General features: G+C 44.1%; 1 protein-coding gene across 5 annotated transcripts in view; it reads left to right on the top strand.

Moving 5' to 3' along the window:
• The window catches only part of usp28 (ubiquitin specific peptidase 28), an 83,638-nt gene that overhangs the window by 44,025 nt on the left and 21,699 nt on the right, over positions 1 to 17,914 (top strand). For all 5 annotated transcript variants that reach the window (XM_072486484.1, XM_072486486.1, XM_072486487.1 and 2 more), the window contains 9 exons: positions 249 to 397; positions 3,257 to 3,384; positions 4,595 to 4,690; positions 8,373 to 8,549; positions 9,585 to 9,802; positions 10,104 to 10,174; positions 10,819 to 11,047; positions 12,279 to 12,479; positions 14,890 to 15,029. In XM_072486484.1, coding sequence (XP_072342585.1) covers positions 249 to 397; positions 3,257 to 3,384; positions 4,595 to 4,690; positions 8,373 to 8,549; positions 9,585 to 9,802; positions 10,104 to 10,174; positions 10,819 to 11,047; positions 12,279 to 12,479; positions 14,890 to 15,029 — 1,409 coding nt within the window. The remainder of the gene's footprint in view (positions 1 to 248; positions 398 to 3,256; positions 3,385 to 4,594; positions 4,691 to 8,372; positions 8,550 to 9,584; positions 9,803 to 10,103; positions 10,175 to 10,818; positions 11,048 to 12,278; positions 12,480 to 14,889; positions 15,030 to 17,914) is intronic.

Here is a 17,914-nt window from a genome sequence, read left to right on the forward strand (position 1 = left end):
TGTATAGGAAGGTCATTATATTATTTAAGATTTAACTCCTCCAAACAGCAGAAAGTTGACTGATCACGCTTTCAGCAAGCTCTCATTTATAACTTTTTAAAAACTTTGTTTTTAACACTAGTTACAGCTGACATGAATGAAAACAGTCGATGTTTTCCTGACAAAGCATGAACAGATTGCTTCTGAATATTGGGCTGCGTTATGTCATTGTAACAGGTGCATCTCTCTCTCTGCCACTCTTAATACAGGCAAAATGTTCTCTAACATTGAAACGTTCGGACAGTATCCTCTGCAGGTTAATGGCTTCAACGATCTCCATGAGTGTCTGGAAGGAGCCATGGTGGTTGGGGAGATAGAGACATTGCATTCGGATCAGTCGGTCACATCTGGCCAAGAGGTGAGCTGTCTTTCGAATGTCGTGCGTTGAGGATGAGAAATGGCCAGCAGCTCATGCGTGCAGTCCTCCAAATTACTCTTACTGGACTCATCCCTGTATTTCCACCCCGCTTAGCTGAGAGTGAAAGTGAGGTCCCGAACCAATTTAGGAAACTTGCATCAAACATTGCATCCACGGAACCGAAAGGCAAGATCTATAATACACCAATGCTTCAGATATTATGCCTGTCAGGTGGATGTATCTTTAAGAAATGGGTGTTTATCAAATAGCTGCAGTGATGTCAGAGTGTGGGTGGAGCTGGGCTGTCTGTCTTTCACTTTTGTTTTTGAGCTGGCAGCTGCAGTGTCTTTTTGGTCTCGTTTTCAGAGGTGGAGAGATGCATTCAAAGCAAGCAGCTGTATAATGATCTCTCTCTCTACAAGCTAAAGCATGTCTCTAGATCATTGATGATTTCAAAGTAATACCTGTTTCTGTAGAGCATTTAAACCTGATGTCTTTATTTTAAAAAGGATTTAACTTATGGATGTTGTTTGCGAAGTTATTATGGGTTACCTATAGAATATTGTATTTGGGAAAGTATCAGTTTTTGTAGTTGATAAGATGTTTATAACATGTTAACTGGATTCATAGAATAAACATTGTTTTGTTTTAAATGTACTTTAGCTCTCTGCTAAGTGGGCCCTTGTGCTCCCCATAACCAAAATCTATTTAAAGCTGTGGGTCAGGTGAACTCCATGATATACTTTGGTGTTCTCTAAACCCTGGCCCGTAAAAATGGCAAAATCTTGTCTTCATAGAATTGAGTTCTGGAGTCCCAACATTTGTTCATGGGATGCAGGATCACCGTTATAAATTATTCTCGGGAATGTAGTGTGAGCCACCGCTTTGAACTGCTGTGGTTCATGTGGTGTAGGCACATTTTCAGTGCTGCACATTTTCTGACTATGGGAGGAAACTGAAGCCCCCGAAGGAAATCCACGCAGACATGGGTGTCATAATATACACCAGACACACATCATGGTGCAGACACACACTGATGGACACACAGTGGGACAAATCAACATACACAACACCGCAGCCAATCACCAGTGAGAGCACACGCACTATAAAGACCAGGGGATATCAGAGTTCCCGTTCATTCGAGTTGCAGCTAGCTAGGAGGACAGAGCTCACAGCCTGCAACACAGACATTCACCATGTGCTGAGTGCGTCGACTGGTTAGGACAAGGAAGAGGTCTTTAGTTAAAGCTAGTATCGTATTAACCCACAGTCTAAGTATGTTTAAACAGTTAATGATTCAATAAAATAGTGTTGTACTATTTCAAGTGTTGGTGACCTGTATGTGATCCAGAACACCCAACACATCAATGGGGAGAAAGTGCAAACTCCACACAGGCAGTCCCCCAAGGTTGGAATCGAACGCGGGTCCCTGGCACTGTGAGGCAGCAGTGCTAACCGCTGTGCCGCTAGGGAATGTGAATATCATCGCATTTCCTGTTACGACAATTTGAATGTTTTGTACTGTTTATTTCAGATATTCTATGAATAAAATATATTTTTGCAAAACAGATGACGATGGCAATAGATGCCAGCCCTCACCATGATTCCCACATCCAATGAAATAATAAATAAAAGAAACACAGGGATGAGAGGATGCAGGGGTTATATCTTCCATACAGAGCACATCACCGAGACGCACTCCCCTGCCCTATTCCCACAATCCCGTAATCCCATCTAACCGTTGGACTCTTAAGAGGCATTTTTTTAATGGCATGGCCAATTTACCTAATGTCATGGGCCAGGGTTTAGAGAACCCCAAAGTGTATCATGGAGTTCACCTGACCCACAACTTTTACTAGATTGTGGTATGGGGAGCACACGGCCCACTCTACAGGTGTGGGACAGCAGAAATGGAAAAGTATTTTTTAAAGCAAAACAATGTTTATTCTATGAACTCAAGTTAACCTTTTTAAAACATACAGTGAACATCTTAGCAACCATTAATTCTAATACAACCCCCAAAAAATATAACACTATGTAATCCTTAAGCTGTCCTTTTAACATCCATAAGACTTAAAAAATAACTTTTAGCAGAAGAACATCAGGTTAAAGTCGCAGAGAGCAGTTACTGGTTTTAAATCACCAAAGGATCGATTTACAGTCTTTAGATTACAGAGAGAGAGACTCATACACCTCCTGGCTGTGACTGCAGCTACCCAGCTCTGAAAATGAAAATAAACCACACCCTGCCGCAAACAGCCTAAAACGGAAGCAAAAAGCTGACCACAGCCCAGCTCCATCCACTCTTTGACATCACTGCAGTAGTAAACCACCATTTCTTAAAGGTACTCTTACTACAGATATTTATATACATACCATTTATAAACCCCCATTTCTTAAAGGTACTCTCGCATGACACTAACCTGCTCATTTTTGGACTGTGGGGGGAAACCGGAGCACCTGGAAAAAACCCACACAGACACCGGGAGAAAGTACAAACTCCACACAGACAGAAAGCCAAGGCTGGAATTGAACCCAGATCTATGGCACTAACCACCGTGCCTCCGCCTTTCCTCTCCCCACGCACCCACAAATCAATGCCTGAATTTTTAGGTCAATAACTGATTCTGCATCATACAGCTGTTTGTGGTTGCAAATTTGCTTATTTTACCGTTACAGTGGAGTCAAATTAAAGGGCTGTAATGAGGAACGTTATCACTATACAAGCTCTTTCTTCTTACCTTCTAGGTTAATCTATGAATTACTTAAGTACATTCTATCATGCTGTGTGTGAAGTTAGCCAATAAGTGATGAACTTTAAACACACTCAATATTTAATTCTGCCTATTTCTTTTCCAGAACTGGTTTACAAAACTACCTCCTGTATTGACTTTTGAACTCTCTAGATTTGAGTTCAATCAGTCTTTGGGCAGACCAGAAAAAATTCACAAGAAACTGGAATTTCCTCATATCATTTATATGGACAGGTGAGTCGATCTGCTGGGCAATGAAAAATGTTTTATAGGGAATCAATGAAATTCTAAATGTAATTTGGATAACTTGCAAATCTCTTGAGAGGGTCTTCTGTGTAGAGTCAATTTGCCTGATGTTGTAGATGGATAGACTTACAACTCCAGATATAAAGAAGCAAAGACTTGAATTTTTATAGCACCTTTCGCAACCTTTGTAAATGCCAAAGGACTTTGCAGCCAAGGAAGTAATTTCTTGTGGCAGTTTGATCATTCCTAGAATGAAGGAAACATTGCAAAAGACATTGTGTTTGTTTAATGCAGCTAGGAGATTTAATTGCAGTCTTTGGAGTGCAGGTGACCTGAGGTCCTCCTGGGTAAATTGGAGACTTGTAAGACTTGACTTTGGAACAGTCCACCACAGAAATGGTTCATCATCTCTTTGGCACCAGTCCACAGTGCTGAGAGAGTGTGCATTGCATTAACAGAACTTGCATTAAAATGCCCAAACATCAAAGCCCTACTTTTGATGGACTAATGTTTCTCAATTTCACATTTGCTCTTAGGCTTTAATTAGATCTACTAAACTCCACTTTCTCATCTGAAATGTGAACGGGTGTGAGGTTGAATTATGTCCTTTCCTGTTGCTGTTACTTGTACCCTTGGTGACGGAGGGGAGGTTTTAACACTATTGAGGAAAGTTGAAGGTTGGTGCAATTTCAAAGTGGGGGTTGAGGTGTGAATCCAGTGGACACGTTTCAAATTGTTTTAATTAGCCTCTCTTGAACTCTGAGGAAGAAGGTTGTGAGTTCAAAGCCTTCTCCAGAGGTTTGAATGTATCGTCCAGGCTGGCACTCCAATGCCACAAGAGAGAATACCACCGCATCTGGACTCGGGTGGACATGATTTCGCGACACTATTTTCAAAAAAGGGCACGAACATTCTCCAGTGTCCGGGCTTTTTATCTTCCAACCAACGTCACTGAAACATATGATCTGGTCATTACTCCTTGCTGTACAAATTGGCTGCTCGTTTCGCTGCATTACAGCAGTGACCTTCGTTAGTAATTCATTACCTGTGAAAGGCTTGTGGAAGGCCAGTGATGCACACATCCTATGAGTGAAAAAAAGAAAAATTGGATACCAATAGTGGCTGCCTTCCACTTTGTGAAGAGTAAGCCACTTGACACTGTAAATGTGGCCTTAACCTCCTGCTTATGTGTGCACAGGTATCTACACAAGAACAAGGAACTTACCCGCAACAGGAGGGAGGAGGTGAAGAGGCTGAAAGAACAGTCAACCGCCCTACAGCAGCGACTGGAGAGGTACCACCATGCAATCAGACACCGTTATACAGTTGCGTCCACTTAGACCTGAGTTTGTATCAGTTTCGACTAAAGGGCTGAGAACCTTCTCTAACTTACAACAGTGATGGTCTGGACTGAAGTGCCATCATGGAGTGGTACAGTGTAGAAGGGAAGCCATTTAGACTATTGTGCCTGTGCTACCGCATTGATAGAGTTATCAAATTAACTCTACTCCCCTGCTGTTTGTAATTGTTTTCCCTTCAAATATTTATCCCATTCCTTTTTCAAACGTTACTTTGAACCTACTTCGACCGGCTATTCAACAGTCTGCCCCAGATCACGTCACCTTGCTGTTCTTAAAATAAAAAGTTTGTTTCCTCATTTCACCCTTAATTCTTTTGCAATCCATTTTTTCTGGTTACTCACCGTAAAAGTATCTCCTGATTTACTTTTTTGAAACCATTCATGATTTTAAACACCTCCATCAAATTCCCAAATTTTCTCCATTCTAAGGGGAACAAACCAGTGGCTCCACATTACTGAAGTCCCTCTTCCCTGACACCATTCTAGTAAATCTCTTCCATAACCCTTCAAAGAAATTGATATCCTTGCTAATCTAAACCCAACGTCCATTGGTTACAACTCTTCATTTGGTTTAATTATTTCTGCTGTCTGGTGAATTCGCTTGCATTAATTTCCTTTCTGCCGTTCCTTTGATTTGTTTGTTCAGGAGGCAGCTGCACTGCAATAGCGCAAGCGCCTATTTGATGGGAACGTGTTAACCAGCATGCTAAAGTTAGCTTGTTGTGGATATACAAGTACAGTAAGCCCCGATCAGCCCCTCGTGCCTGTTCTACCATTCTAATAGACTGCGGTTAATCTCCAACTCAGCTCCATTTCTTTGCCTTAATTCCATATCCCTTGATCCCATTGACAAACAACCTATCATTCTCTGTTTTGAAGTTCTCACAGTCTCAGCAAGTTCACTCCCCTCCCCTATCGCCCATGTTAAGCTTCAAATTTTGCTCAGTCTGGAATGCCAACAGGAAAACGTTGGATACACAGAACCAGCTCGTTGAAACTAGAAAGGAGAAAAGATTGGCACTTTCCTTGGGCCAGTAGACCAGGGACACGTGATCAGACCTCAGTGGTGGTTGGAGTGTGAAATGGAGGTGCCCACACCAGATTCAATTAAGGTTTATCAAACTAGAAGTTTCAGCTGGTCATGCTAGATTATGGAGACTTAATGATTTTGGTCAATATGCCTCTCAAACTACTTTCATGGTGGTGTTAACAAGAGTAAAGAACTGCAAAACTGGAAATGCGTGACAGTGATGGAAATGCACGTAGCAGGCCATGTAGCACCTGTGGTTGCAGAAAAGTTGTGATTCACATTTCAACATCTAAGAACCGGATGCTGTTACAGGATGGGTGGTTTCTAAAGAAGGAAAGAGGTGAGGGGAGAATGAGTGGTCTGTGCTCCGGTAGAGGATAGAGGTTGATTAAATGATAGACGTAGCAGAAAGCATTGGTGTGAGAAGTTCGAGAAATGAAAGACCTCAGTTAAGACTGTAGGTAGTCCGATGTCAAATTACACATTGGAGCGCACTTTATGCAAATAATCAGGAACTTCTTTTCCATTCTGCTGCTATATTTCCTCTACGTGATCATAAGAATGTTCTGCACTTCCATTTATGCAATGACATGATGATAAAGGACATCAGTCTGCAGCTTGCATGGACTGAGAAATCCCTGCATACCTTCTCTGTCTAATAGTGAGACTGAACAATCTGGGAAAATTCACCTTGCCTCAGGCTGGAGAAATTAGATGCTTGGTCTTCTAGTGTTTTCACGGACAGCACTAAAGAATCTCACAACACAGCAGGAGGTCATTACCCTTCATGTCTCTGATGGATCTTTGAAAGTCATAAGCAGTTTGTCCCACTCCAGTGTTCTCTCTCCCTAGCAGTGCAATTTGTTTTCCTTTTCCATTATGCATCCAGTTACCCTATTGTGACTGAAAATCCTCTGCCCCTCGCAGATATATTAATTTTTGAAAGTTACAATTGAATCAGCTTCTACTGCCCTTTTAGACAGTGCATTCCTGATCCATAACACCTCACTGTGTTGAAAGAAAATTTCCCCTGCTTGTTTTGCGAATTATTCATAAATTGTGGCCTCTGTTTAATGAACCTCCTGCCAGCGAAAACAATTTTTCCTTATTAATCTGCCAAAACCCTTCATAATTTTGAACACCTCTATTAATTCTCCCCTTAACATTATCTGCACCAAACACAACAATCTAAGCACCTCTTGATGTGTTGGGTGCTCTGGATCCGTGGAACACATACAGGCCACCAACACTTAAAATAGTAGAACACTATTTTATTAAGTTAGAAACTGTTGAACATACTTTCACTGTGGGTTAACACGATGTTAAATTAAACTAAAGACCTATGCCTGTCCTAACCAGTCTATGCACTCAGCACATGGTGAAGATCTGTGCTGTAAGCTGTAAGCTCTGTCCTTCTAAGAGGCTGCATCCCGAATAAGCGGGAACTCTGATGCCCTCTTTCTTTATAGTGAGTATGCTCTTACTGGTGATTGGCTGCGGTGTTGTGTGTGTTGATTGGTCTTGTTGTGTGTCCATCAGTGTGTGTGTCTGCACCATGATATACTGGTGTATATTATGACACCTCTTGCCTCTCCACATAATTGAAGCCCCTCAACTCCTATTCCTTTTCAGGTAAATCACCTTTCCATCCTCTTTAATGCCTTGAAAATCCTCACTAAAGTTAACATCATTGAACAGCTGTGGGGTCCAAAAGGAAACTTGGTATTTTGCACTTTAGAGAAAAATAATCTTGGCTCTGTTTTCCTCGGTTTAGTAGTAGTAAATCGGTTTGATGCCAGAAATGAGGGGGTATAAAATTATGGACGGATTTGATGGGGTAGATGTGGAGAAAATATTTTCACTTTGTGAGTTGATCCAAAACAAGGGATGATAAATATTCAACACAGTGGCCAATAAATCTTTTTCCCTTTTTTTTCTTTTAAATTTTAGAGTACCCAATTAATTTTTTCCAATTAAGGGGCAATTTGTTTTTTTAGTAATCTTTATTGTCACAAGTAGACTTACATCAACACTGCAATAAGTTACTGTGAAAAGCCCCTAGTCGCCACATTCCGGTGCCTTTTCTGTACACGGAGAATTCAGAATGTCCAATTCACCTAACAGCACATCTTTCGGGACTTGTGGGCGAAAACCGGAGCACCCGGAGGAAACCCACGCAGAAACGGGGAGAAGGTGCAGACTCCGCACAGACAGTGACCCAAGCGGGAATCGAACCTGGGACCCTTGCGCCGTGAGGCAGCAGTGCTAACCGCTGCGCCACCATGCCGTCCGCTGTCACCAGTAAATCTTAACAGGAAATTCAGGTTAAATTTCTTGAACAGAGATGGTGGTTAGAATGTAAAAGTTGAAACCACATTGAGTTGAGGCAAATAGCATAGATGCATTTATGACAAAAGTATAAAATTCGGTGAAAAGAAAATGGAAATTTGATGGGCTGTGATGAAGTATGGTGTGGGGGTAGCACATGTGGAGTATACACAGTATCGTGGACTATTTAGACCAAATGGTCTGTAAATTCTATATAAAGGAGTTGATCTTTTTCCTATTTTTCCCCCTCGTTTTTAGGTATATGAATTATGGATCTGGTCCCGAACGTTACCCCTTGGCCGACATGCTGCAGTATGTCTGGGAGTTTACCAAGACCAAACCATCATGCGTGCCCCCCACTCAGGACATTGTGGGCACACTGCCAACACCGGCAACAAGATGTCACCCTAACACGGCATCAGGGATGCAAATCAGGTAATCCTATCTGGACGGGCGCAGCTACTTGTGTTTACGTCGCGCCTTTAGCAGAAAGAAACCTTTCTTGGAAGCTTCACAAAGGAGCGACTGAGCAACCAGAGTGTGAGGTTCATTGTCCTGTGTCCGGTATCTTCAATCATGAGTTTGCCATGTAAATTCAACAGACATAAGTGTGCAGAGAGGGAGAAAGATAATTCATTTAGAAAGAAATTGAGAACTGACTTTTTAAAAATTCATAGGATGTGGGCATTGTTGGCAAGGCTGTTTTTTATTGCCTTTCTCCAGGTGCTATTGGGAATCTGCCACTGAGGCAACAGTGGTGAGTTAACTTCTTAAACCACTGTCATGATATCCATATTAACATATCATGGTGCAATCACACGCACACACTGATGGACAGGTAGACGGACCAATCAACACACACGCAACATCACAGCCAATCACCAGTGAGAGCACACGCACTATAAAACAGGGAACACCACAGCTCCCGTTCATTCCACCAGGAGATAGCTCAGAGCACAGAGCTCATGTGCTGAGTGCCTCACTAAGTTAGTGCTAGGGCTGGGTCCACAGGTTAACTGGTGAAGTACAAACCACAGCCAGAAGTTAACAGTTGTTATTATACAGAATAATAAAACAGAGTTGTACCATCTACAACCGTGTTAGTTCGTTTGTATATCGGAACACCCAACACGACAACCACTACAGCCTGTGTGATAAAGGTGCTCCCACAGTGCTGTCAGGCAGGGAGTTCCAGGATTTTGATCTAACGATAATAAACGAATGGGGGTGATATTTGTCCATGTTAGGGTGATGTGTGACTTGGCGGAGAATGTGAAACTGAGCGTGACTTCCACGGGGAGGGAAATGGGTGTTTACGGTGGTGGGGGGTGAGTGCCAAAATTCAGCAAAATGCCTCCTCCTCAATGGGGCGAGCTGCTCGAGTGTTGTTGTATCTGTGCAAATCCAGAACTGAATTAAGTAGCACTGAGCCTGTGTAACGCCTACATGCTTAAGTTCAATTCTGTTCAGTTCCTCAGAATCGCTGATTGCCGAAACCCCCGAAACTACACGTCCCCCGAGCACACCCCAACCACCCCATGCAACCGTGCACAAGCCTTTCACCCAGACCAGACCCCCCATGGAAATGCAGGCACATCCTGCACCCCGACACATCACAGCAGAAGAGCTCAAATTCTTTGAGAACTGCCTTCAGCGTTGGAGGACAGAGGTTGAACATGATATTGCAGGTAAACAGACTGAGAACCGAACGGAAACCTCTTTGTGACTGTGCCTGGGAGAGATAGTGAATTAGATGAACAGCAATACAACATAAAAGTGAAATACCGCAGTTGCTGGAAATCTGTAATAAAAATGGATAATTGCGGAAGTACACAGCTGTTCAGGCAGCATCTGCGGAGAGAAAGGGTTAATGTTTCAGCATGATGATCCTTCATCAGAACCAGATATGTACGGTTGAAGAATCTAAGACTTGCCGGTCCACTTCATTCACCCACCCTTTTAATTTGTTTGTACCTTTTTTATTTGAAGATCTAAAGGACAGCATCACACAGATCTCACAGTCAGTTGAACAGATGTATATGGACAGCTTAGTGTGTCAGGTAAAGACCAAATCCATGTCTGCTCCTCGGGTGCATGTAGCCATCAGCATCTCGGGTGAAAAAAGTAGCTCCTTTTTTGGCCCAGTGCATATGGCAATAATGTGATGTTAAAATGACCATCCAGACTTGGCAGTTCCTGGATTCTCAAATCCCTTCACCCTCGCTGGGGCAGCTAGTCTCAGCTAAGAGCTGTGATGGCTGGGGAGTGCTGTCAGGCCCAGTCGCAAACAGTAGTGGCGGATGGTGAAGCAACGCAGGGGAAGAGGAAGCCCCATCCTCTTCAGCCAGACGTGCCAATCAGCATGATGCCCTTTGACTTCTTCCTCATGACGCCACCATCAAAGGTGTCAGTCTTCATTCAGTTTGATTCACTCCACGTAATACTGAGAAATGGTCGAGTACACTGGACACAGCCAAAGGCACGGGTCCTGGCGACATTCCAGCTGATGATTTTTACTCCAGAGCTAGTTACTCCACTAGATTGGGATACGGTTTTGGGGTCAACTGTAATGCACTGTTGGTAACTATGGAGATGGCCAAGCAAGCATGGTACATCAGGGTCTGATTTCTGCAGTGTTAGTTGTTTCTGCGCAGATGGACTTTTTCCTCTTGGATGAACTGATGCCTCTTTGTCTGTCAATTAGGTTCCTTATCGACTTCACGCAGTGCTGGTACACGAAGGCCAGGCTTCGGCTGGCCATTATTGGGCCTACATCTATGACCACAGCCAGAGCATGTGGCTCAAGTACAACGATGTCTCAGTAGCAGAATCGTCGTGGGAAGAGCTGCAGCGAGATTCATACGGAGGGTCGCGGAATGCCAGTGCTTATTGTCTGATGTACATCAATGATAATTTACCACAACTCATTGCAGGTAAAAGATGGACCTTTCCACTATCCTATGTTCCATTTGCTAATCTTGCTTATACAGGTGAGCAGTCCATTTTAAAATTCACATCCTTGTTGTTTTTAAATCCTCATGTCTCCTTATCTCTGTGACCTCCTTCACCCCTTCAACAATCCGAAATATTGGCATTCCTTCGAATCTGGTCTCTTGAGCATCATTGATTTAATTGCCCTACTATTGATGACCATGCCTTCAGCTGCCTAGACTCTAAACTCTGGAATTCCCACCCTAAATCTCTCTCTCCTTCTTGTTCTCCCTCTCCTTTTGGAAGTTCCTCAAGCCAATATCTTTGACCAAACTCTTAATCATCTGTCCTATTTTCTCCTTATGTGGCTCAATGTAAAATTTTAGCTAATAATGTTTGTGTGAAGCACCTTGGGATGTTTGCTACACTAAAGGTGACATACAGAAACAAGTGGTGGTGGTGGTGAGAGAATCTCATTCCCCGAAAGTCCTTTTGGATCAACTTCCACTGGAGACCTTAACCACCCTGGGTTAGCATTTCAATTCGGGGCTCTTCTGTCTGTGACTAGTCACGGTATGCCTAGTGATTTAGCAATCCATTGCACAATGTGGAGTACAACAGTTTGGTTTTCCAGTCCCCTGCCCAACATTCCTCCCTCTGTCAAAAACCATCAAAACCACAGCCATGTTGGTCTAGACATGTATGGCACGGTCGGTACCCGTTTTTGGGCACAGAATGTGTACCGCTTACTGTACTGATGGTTTGATAGTTGAAATTAGTTTAAAATTTGCAAAATAGTTGCAGAAACCGCCATCCTTAGATGGAATATCCCTGTGAAAGGTAAGAAGTGCATGCATTCCTGTTTACAAGAGCGTCAGAAATAGGAGGGGGCGCCAGTCGGACCTCAGGCGTACTGCACCGTTCAGTAAGATCATCACTGATCTTCTAGGTCAACTCCACGTTCCCTTCTTATCCCTCGTATACATTGATGTCTATAGTGCCGAACTATCTATCAACCTCAGTCTATAGTACACCCAATGATTGAGCATTGACAAGGCAAATGGGATGTGGAATTCCAAGGATTCACTCTGAGTGAAGAAACTTCTCCTCGCCTCAGTCTGAAATGGCCAACCCCTGGTTTGACCAAGAATGCAATCCAGTTGAAAAGTTCTTAGCCTATTTTTTTTTTTAACTCGACATACTGAAAAATAGTTTGTTTTATCCAAATTGCAGAGGATACTGATGTGGAAACTGGGCAGATTTTGAAAGCCATCCATGCCCTTCCACCCGAACTCAGGCAGTACGTTCGTGAAGACAACCAGCACTTTATACAAGAACTCGACGAGTGGAATGAGGAGCAGGTCCGAAAGATTCCGCAAAAGGAGCTTATCGCCACGGAAGAGGTTCAGGAGCCTGTGGTCACTCTTAAAGAAGGTACTTGTCGTCTTAGTGGGAAATCGAGGCAAAAGGCTACAGTGCGGGATGTGAACAGTGTCCAGTGTTCTGGGCACTAGACCACAGGACAGATGTCGAGGCCTTGGAGAGAATGCAGAGGAGATTTACAAGAATGGTCTTGGGGACATTTGTTTCCATTTATGTATAGATTAGTGAAGCTGGATTGTTCTCTTTAGAGCAGAGAAGGCTAAGGCGACATTTAATTGAGTTGCTCCAAATGATGTAGTGTTGCGAGGAGCATATAGTGAGAAACTTCCCACTGGCTGGATGGTCAGTAACGAGAAAATGCAGTTTTAAGGTACTTGGCTAAAGAACTAGGGGGAAAATGAGAATTTTTATGGGAAGCTTTTTGATCCAGAAAGCATGACCTGAAAAGGCAGCAGATTTAATTGTAACTTTCAAAAGGGAATTGAATCAATACTTGGAGCAACATTTTCAGGGTTGTGGGAAAAGTTCAGGGAAATGGGGTTAATTAGATAGTTATTTCAAAGAGCTGGCAGAAGAACGATTACCCATGTATCAAAGAGTAGAAGAGAAGCCAAAATAAAGGAATAATGATTCGGCTTCATTAAGCTCTGAGAGCCAACAGGACAAAGGAGATCCATAGTTTTGAAGCACAGGCAAAGAATGAGTTTGTGTGTCTCAATTAGGGAAACACATGCAATGGCTTATTGGAGCTTAAAGTAGTATCTTGCATTGAGGTTCCTCGTGCAGGAAGGTGCCTGAGTAATTCAGTGAGGAAGAAAAGGAGAGCGTGGATCCCAATTAGGAGTAAAGAGGGAAACTGAAGATGTGTTTTTGTAAATGGATGGCATGGTGGCCAGGCAGGGGAACTGGAATGAAAATTTCAGAAGGGATACAATAGTTGAATGAGGGGTCACAGATGGGTAGGTGGGAAATTGGAGGCTTTGGAAGAGCGGAGTGGACATCAGGGGTTGAAGACAGGACATCATCATGGGGTGGTCAGGGTCATGAAGGGATTGTGAAAACCAGGAGAAGAATTTTGCTAGAAACAGTTAGAGGGTGTGTGGGCCAGAGTGTTGATGAGAATGCAGCATTTTGGTTGGATTCAAGCTTGTGGAGCTGAGAGAGTAGCTAACAGGGCGAGTTAGGTCTTGAGGGGAGTAAAGATGGACTGGGGTTTCTGTGGCAAAGGGCGGACATGAGGTGGGACAGTATTCCAGGGTTTGAAGTGATGGAGAGCACATTGAGGAGGAAGCTGAGCTTTGAGCATTAGCATGGCGCTGAAGTGGTTGACCCGCCCTGACAGAACATTGAAATCATTGTGATTTTATCGAAAAAGATAGCGGCGATTTTAGTCACAAGTTTTGCTGGCTGCGGCTCATTTTAAAACGACTTTGGTGGTTGAGTTTGTTGCCGGGACAAAATTTGACACATACATACATGAAAAGTTTTGAACTGCTGACCAAAGGTTTGGTCAGTGGGATAGCTTTCAAGGAGCGTCTTAAAGGAGGAGAGGTAGAGAGTGTTGGAGAGGTTTAGGGAAGGAATTCCAGTGCTGGGCCCTGGGGTGTTCTTTGTGTTGCTAAATTCAGGATGGTTGGCGTACTGTTCACAAAGACCACAAAATAGCTTTAACTTGAACAAAGCTATACATTTATTAACACTACTTAATGGGATTTGAGACTTACTCCTATATAATACACAGTTGACAATTAACATATAATCTATACTCATCTATTGCTAATCTCTACACTATTATAAACTATGATCCGCTTTCACTCACACTATCTTTCCTTCAGTCTGTACTCGAGCTATCTCCTTCACTTCTCTCCCCACAAGGCTTTGAATGTCTTATATACTTGTAGCTCTTGCTCCCTCGAGTAGCTGATCTAGACATTTCATTAACCCTTGCATTTCTTGCATTTATGACAATGTCACCAGCCCTAGGCTGTTGAAGGCATGACCGACAATGGTAAGTGATGCACAAGCGGCCAGAACTGAAGGAATGCAGAAATCCAGTGCAGAGCTCTCAAGGGTTGTTGGGCTCTAGGACGTAACTGACCATGAACACAGATCAAGACTATTTTTTGTTGAAATGCAAAATGCCGAGCTTTTCTCTGCATCTTACAAGTTTCTAATTATGTTAGCCTTGGAATGGATGTCAATATTATGGAGAGGAAGGATAGGTTAATAATTTGATGTATGTAGACATCAGATTACGTTCTTCCTAGATGCTGATTAATGCAGTCCACAATTCTAATACATCATGTTTTGTTTTATGTATATATGTAATCTTAAGGCTATGAGTTAAAATTTTTGACCAATATTCTGAACTCTCTTTTTATAGATCAATTATTGCTGCATTACTGTATGTAAAGTTTGGTGATTCTCACTCCCAATTGTTATTTTGTTCTGTGCCGCGCAGAAGAGGTTGTAACCTGCCAGCAGAATACATGCTCTGTTTCTGCCAAGCACGCTGCCATGGTGAAGGAGCAGACTGCCCAGGCTATTGAGAAAGCAGCAACCTCTTACCAGAGCGCTGGGGCAGAGGCTGCTTTGAAGGAGGTGAGAGTCTGAGGTGTACACAATCATTTCACTGGCACCTTTCCTACTGTAGAGGTTATAATAGAAAAATAACATCGCAGTTTTAAGCAGGTTAGGTATGAACATAGCAATAATACAATGCCATTTAGCCCCCGGAACCTATCTCACCAGTCACGGATAATCTAACACTTCCATATTCCTGCCTTTGTTCCGTATACCCTTCATACCTTGGGTTAACAAAAATGTATCAATCTCCGGTTTAAACTTAACATTTGACCTGGCACCAGTTGCCATTTGCAGAAGAGAGTTCTAGACTTCTACCAGCCTTTGTACATAGAATATTTTTCTAATTTCACTCCGGAAATGTTTGGTTCCAAATCTAATCATAGAATTCCCAACCAGTGGTTTATTTCCATCTACCCTCTCCGTTACTTTTGATATCTCAAAACTTTGATCAAATTGCTCCTTAACTGTCTAAATATCAGGGAATGTAACCGCGTTTTGTGTAAGTTCTCTATTTAATTTAGTCCTTGGAGTCCGGGTATTATAATGAATAATCTAAACTGTGTTTCCTCCAACCATATCTGGTTTCCCTTGTATTCCAGACCCTTGAGATGAATGCAAAAGTATTCTTTACCCTTTTTGATTGCTTTTTGTACAAATCTTTTTGATTTTTAGTGATCTGTGTAGGTGGACACTCCATTTTCTGTGCTTGTGGGGGGGGGGGGGGGGGGGGAATATTAAGTTATTTTTGGAAGCAATATCAGGTTTTGATAATTTGTTGGTTTTTACAAAAACATTTTAATGAAGAGAATGTCCATGAGCCCCCACAATAGACGGATCCACCAATCCTTTGGACAATGAATTAATCTAAAGAGCGGTTTATCTGTTCCGGTAGTAAATAGACGGGCAGCAAAGGGTCTACTGCATTCTTGGAAAGAATTTCTCCCAGTATCCTGACTATTAATCCTCCCGAAACAAGAAACAGATTAGCTTGCTGTTTGCGTAGTATCGTGCTTTGTGCAATATGGCTGCAGCACATGTTTTTATATCAATTTGTGCTCTGATACGAAGAACAATGTGGCTGCATTTTGAAGTAATTCGGTCGCTACTGCACCACATGGAGAAGGCTGCATTGTCAGAGATATTGCCCATCAAATAATCCAGGTGGATTTTCAAATTCACACGACCACAATGGGGTTGGGGCAAGATCTTCTCCAAGTGGTCCTAATCAGGATTCCCCTCTTATCCAGCACTGCTGTAAACCGATTAACTGGTCATCAGAGTCTCATCCGCAATCGAGGCAAGTGGGCTGTGAGATTTGCCTGCCTAGAGGTATTCATTGCAATGAAAAATAAAAAGCAATTGTATGCTGTGGTGGTATGTATTAGGGGTAGTACGGTACCTGTGATGCCGAGAGGCTATTGGTAGACAGACACTGGGTCCTGATTGGATCTGCTACCTGCTGGCTCCACCCAGTAAGGCAGAGTATAAGAGCCCGGGTTCTCCCAGCAGCCGCATTCTGTAACTGAGCTGCTGGGGAACAAGTCTTGCTTAATAAAGCCTCGATTGACTTCATCACTTCTCGACTTGTGAGTAATTGATTGTGCCACAATTTATTAAGCAGACTTAAAAAGACTATGGAGCTCCAGATCGCCGCGGAGTGTCTGTGAATCAGCCCCCATGCAGCAAACTCAGTGGCCGTATTTAAACACTGGCTAGCGTGCTTCGAAGGATACCTCCGAACGGCCGCCGGCCGGACCACAGAAAACCAGAAAATGGAGGTCCAGCATTCCAGGGTGAGCCCGGAGATCTACACGCTCATCGAAGACGTGGAGGATTTCCCGACGGCGCTCACCATGCTGAAACGGGTCTACATTCGGCCCGTAAACCAAGTCTACGCACGCCACCAACTCGCGATGAGACGGCAAATCCCCGGAGAATCGCTGGATGAGTTCTACAGCGCGCTGCTGATATTGGGAAGGAACTGCAACTGCCCATCGGTGAGTGCAAACGAACATACGGAGCTCCTAATCAGGGATGCTTTTGTGGCAGGTATGACTTCTTCCCAATTTCGCCAGCGACTGCTAGAGAGAGACTCTTTAGGGCTCACAGAGGCACGGGCCCTTGCGGCCTCCCTCGACGTGGCCTCACAAAATGCCCGCGCCTACGGCCCCGACCGCGCAGCAGCCGCTTGGGGTCCGTGGACCCCCATTGCGACCGACTCCCCGGCACCCCCCACCCCTCCGCAAGCCTGCGCGGCCAGAGTACCGGACCACCCGGGTGGGCTCCGCTGCTATTTTTGCAGGCAGTCGAAACACCCCCGGCAGCGCTGCCCGGCCCGCTCGGCCATCTGTAAAAGTTGCGGCAAAAGGGGGCACTACTCAGCGGTGTGCTAGTCCCGGGGGGTCGCCGCAATCTCCGGGGGAGAGCGGGGACAGCAGACTCAACCCCCCCCCCCCCCCAATGATCCATTTTGGGTCCCGGACGCCACGCGGGGAGGATGGGCGCCACCATCTTGTGACCCCCCCGGCCACGTGCGATCCATGGGTGCGGCCATTTTGTCAGCCCCCGACCGCGTGCGATCCATGGACGCCGCCATCTTGGCTGATAGCCAAGGACTCCAGCATAGGCGGCTCCACGGGGTCTGAAGGAAACGCCCCGATGCAACAACCACGACTGGCTTTGGTGACCCTGGACCAGTTGCGGCTCCGGACGCTCCAAACGGCAACAACGGTGCTGGTCAACGGGTACGAAACGCCATGTCTGATCGACTCTGGGAGCACGGAAAGTTTTATCCATCCGGATATGGTAAGACGCTGTTTTCTTTCCATTCGTCCGAGCACCCAAAAGATTTTCCTGGCAGCGGGATCCCATTCCGTAGAAATCAAAGGGTTCTGCATCGC

Source organism: Scyliorhinus torazame, chromosome 21, assembly GCF_047496885.1.
Source record: "Scyliorhinus torazame isolate Kashiwa2021f chromosome 21, sScyTor2.1, whole genome shotgun sequence".
Taxonomy (NCBI): Eukaryota; Metazoa; Chordata; class Chondrichthyes; order Carcharhiniformes; family Scyliorhinidae; genus Scyliorhinus; species Scyliorhinus torazame.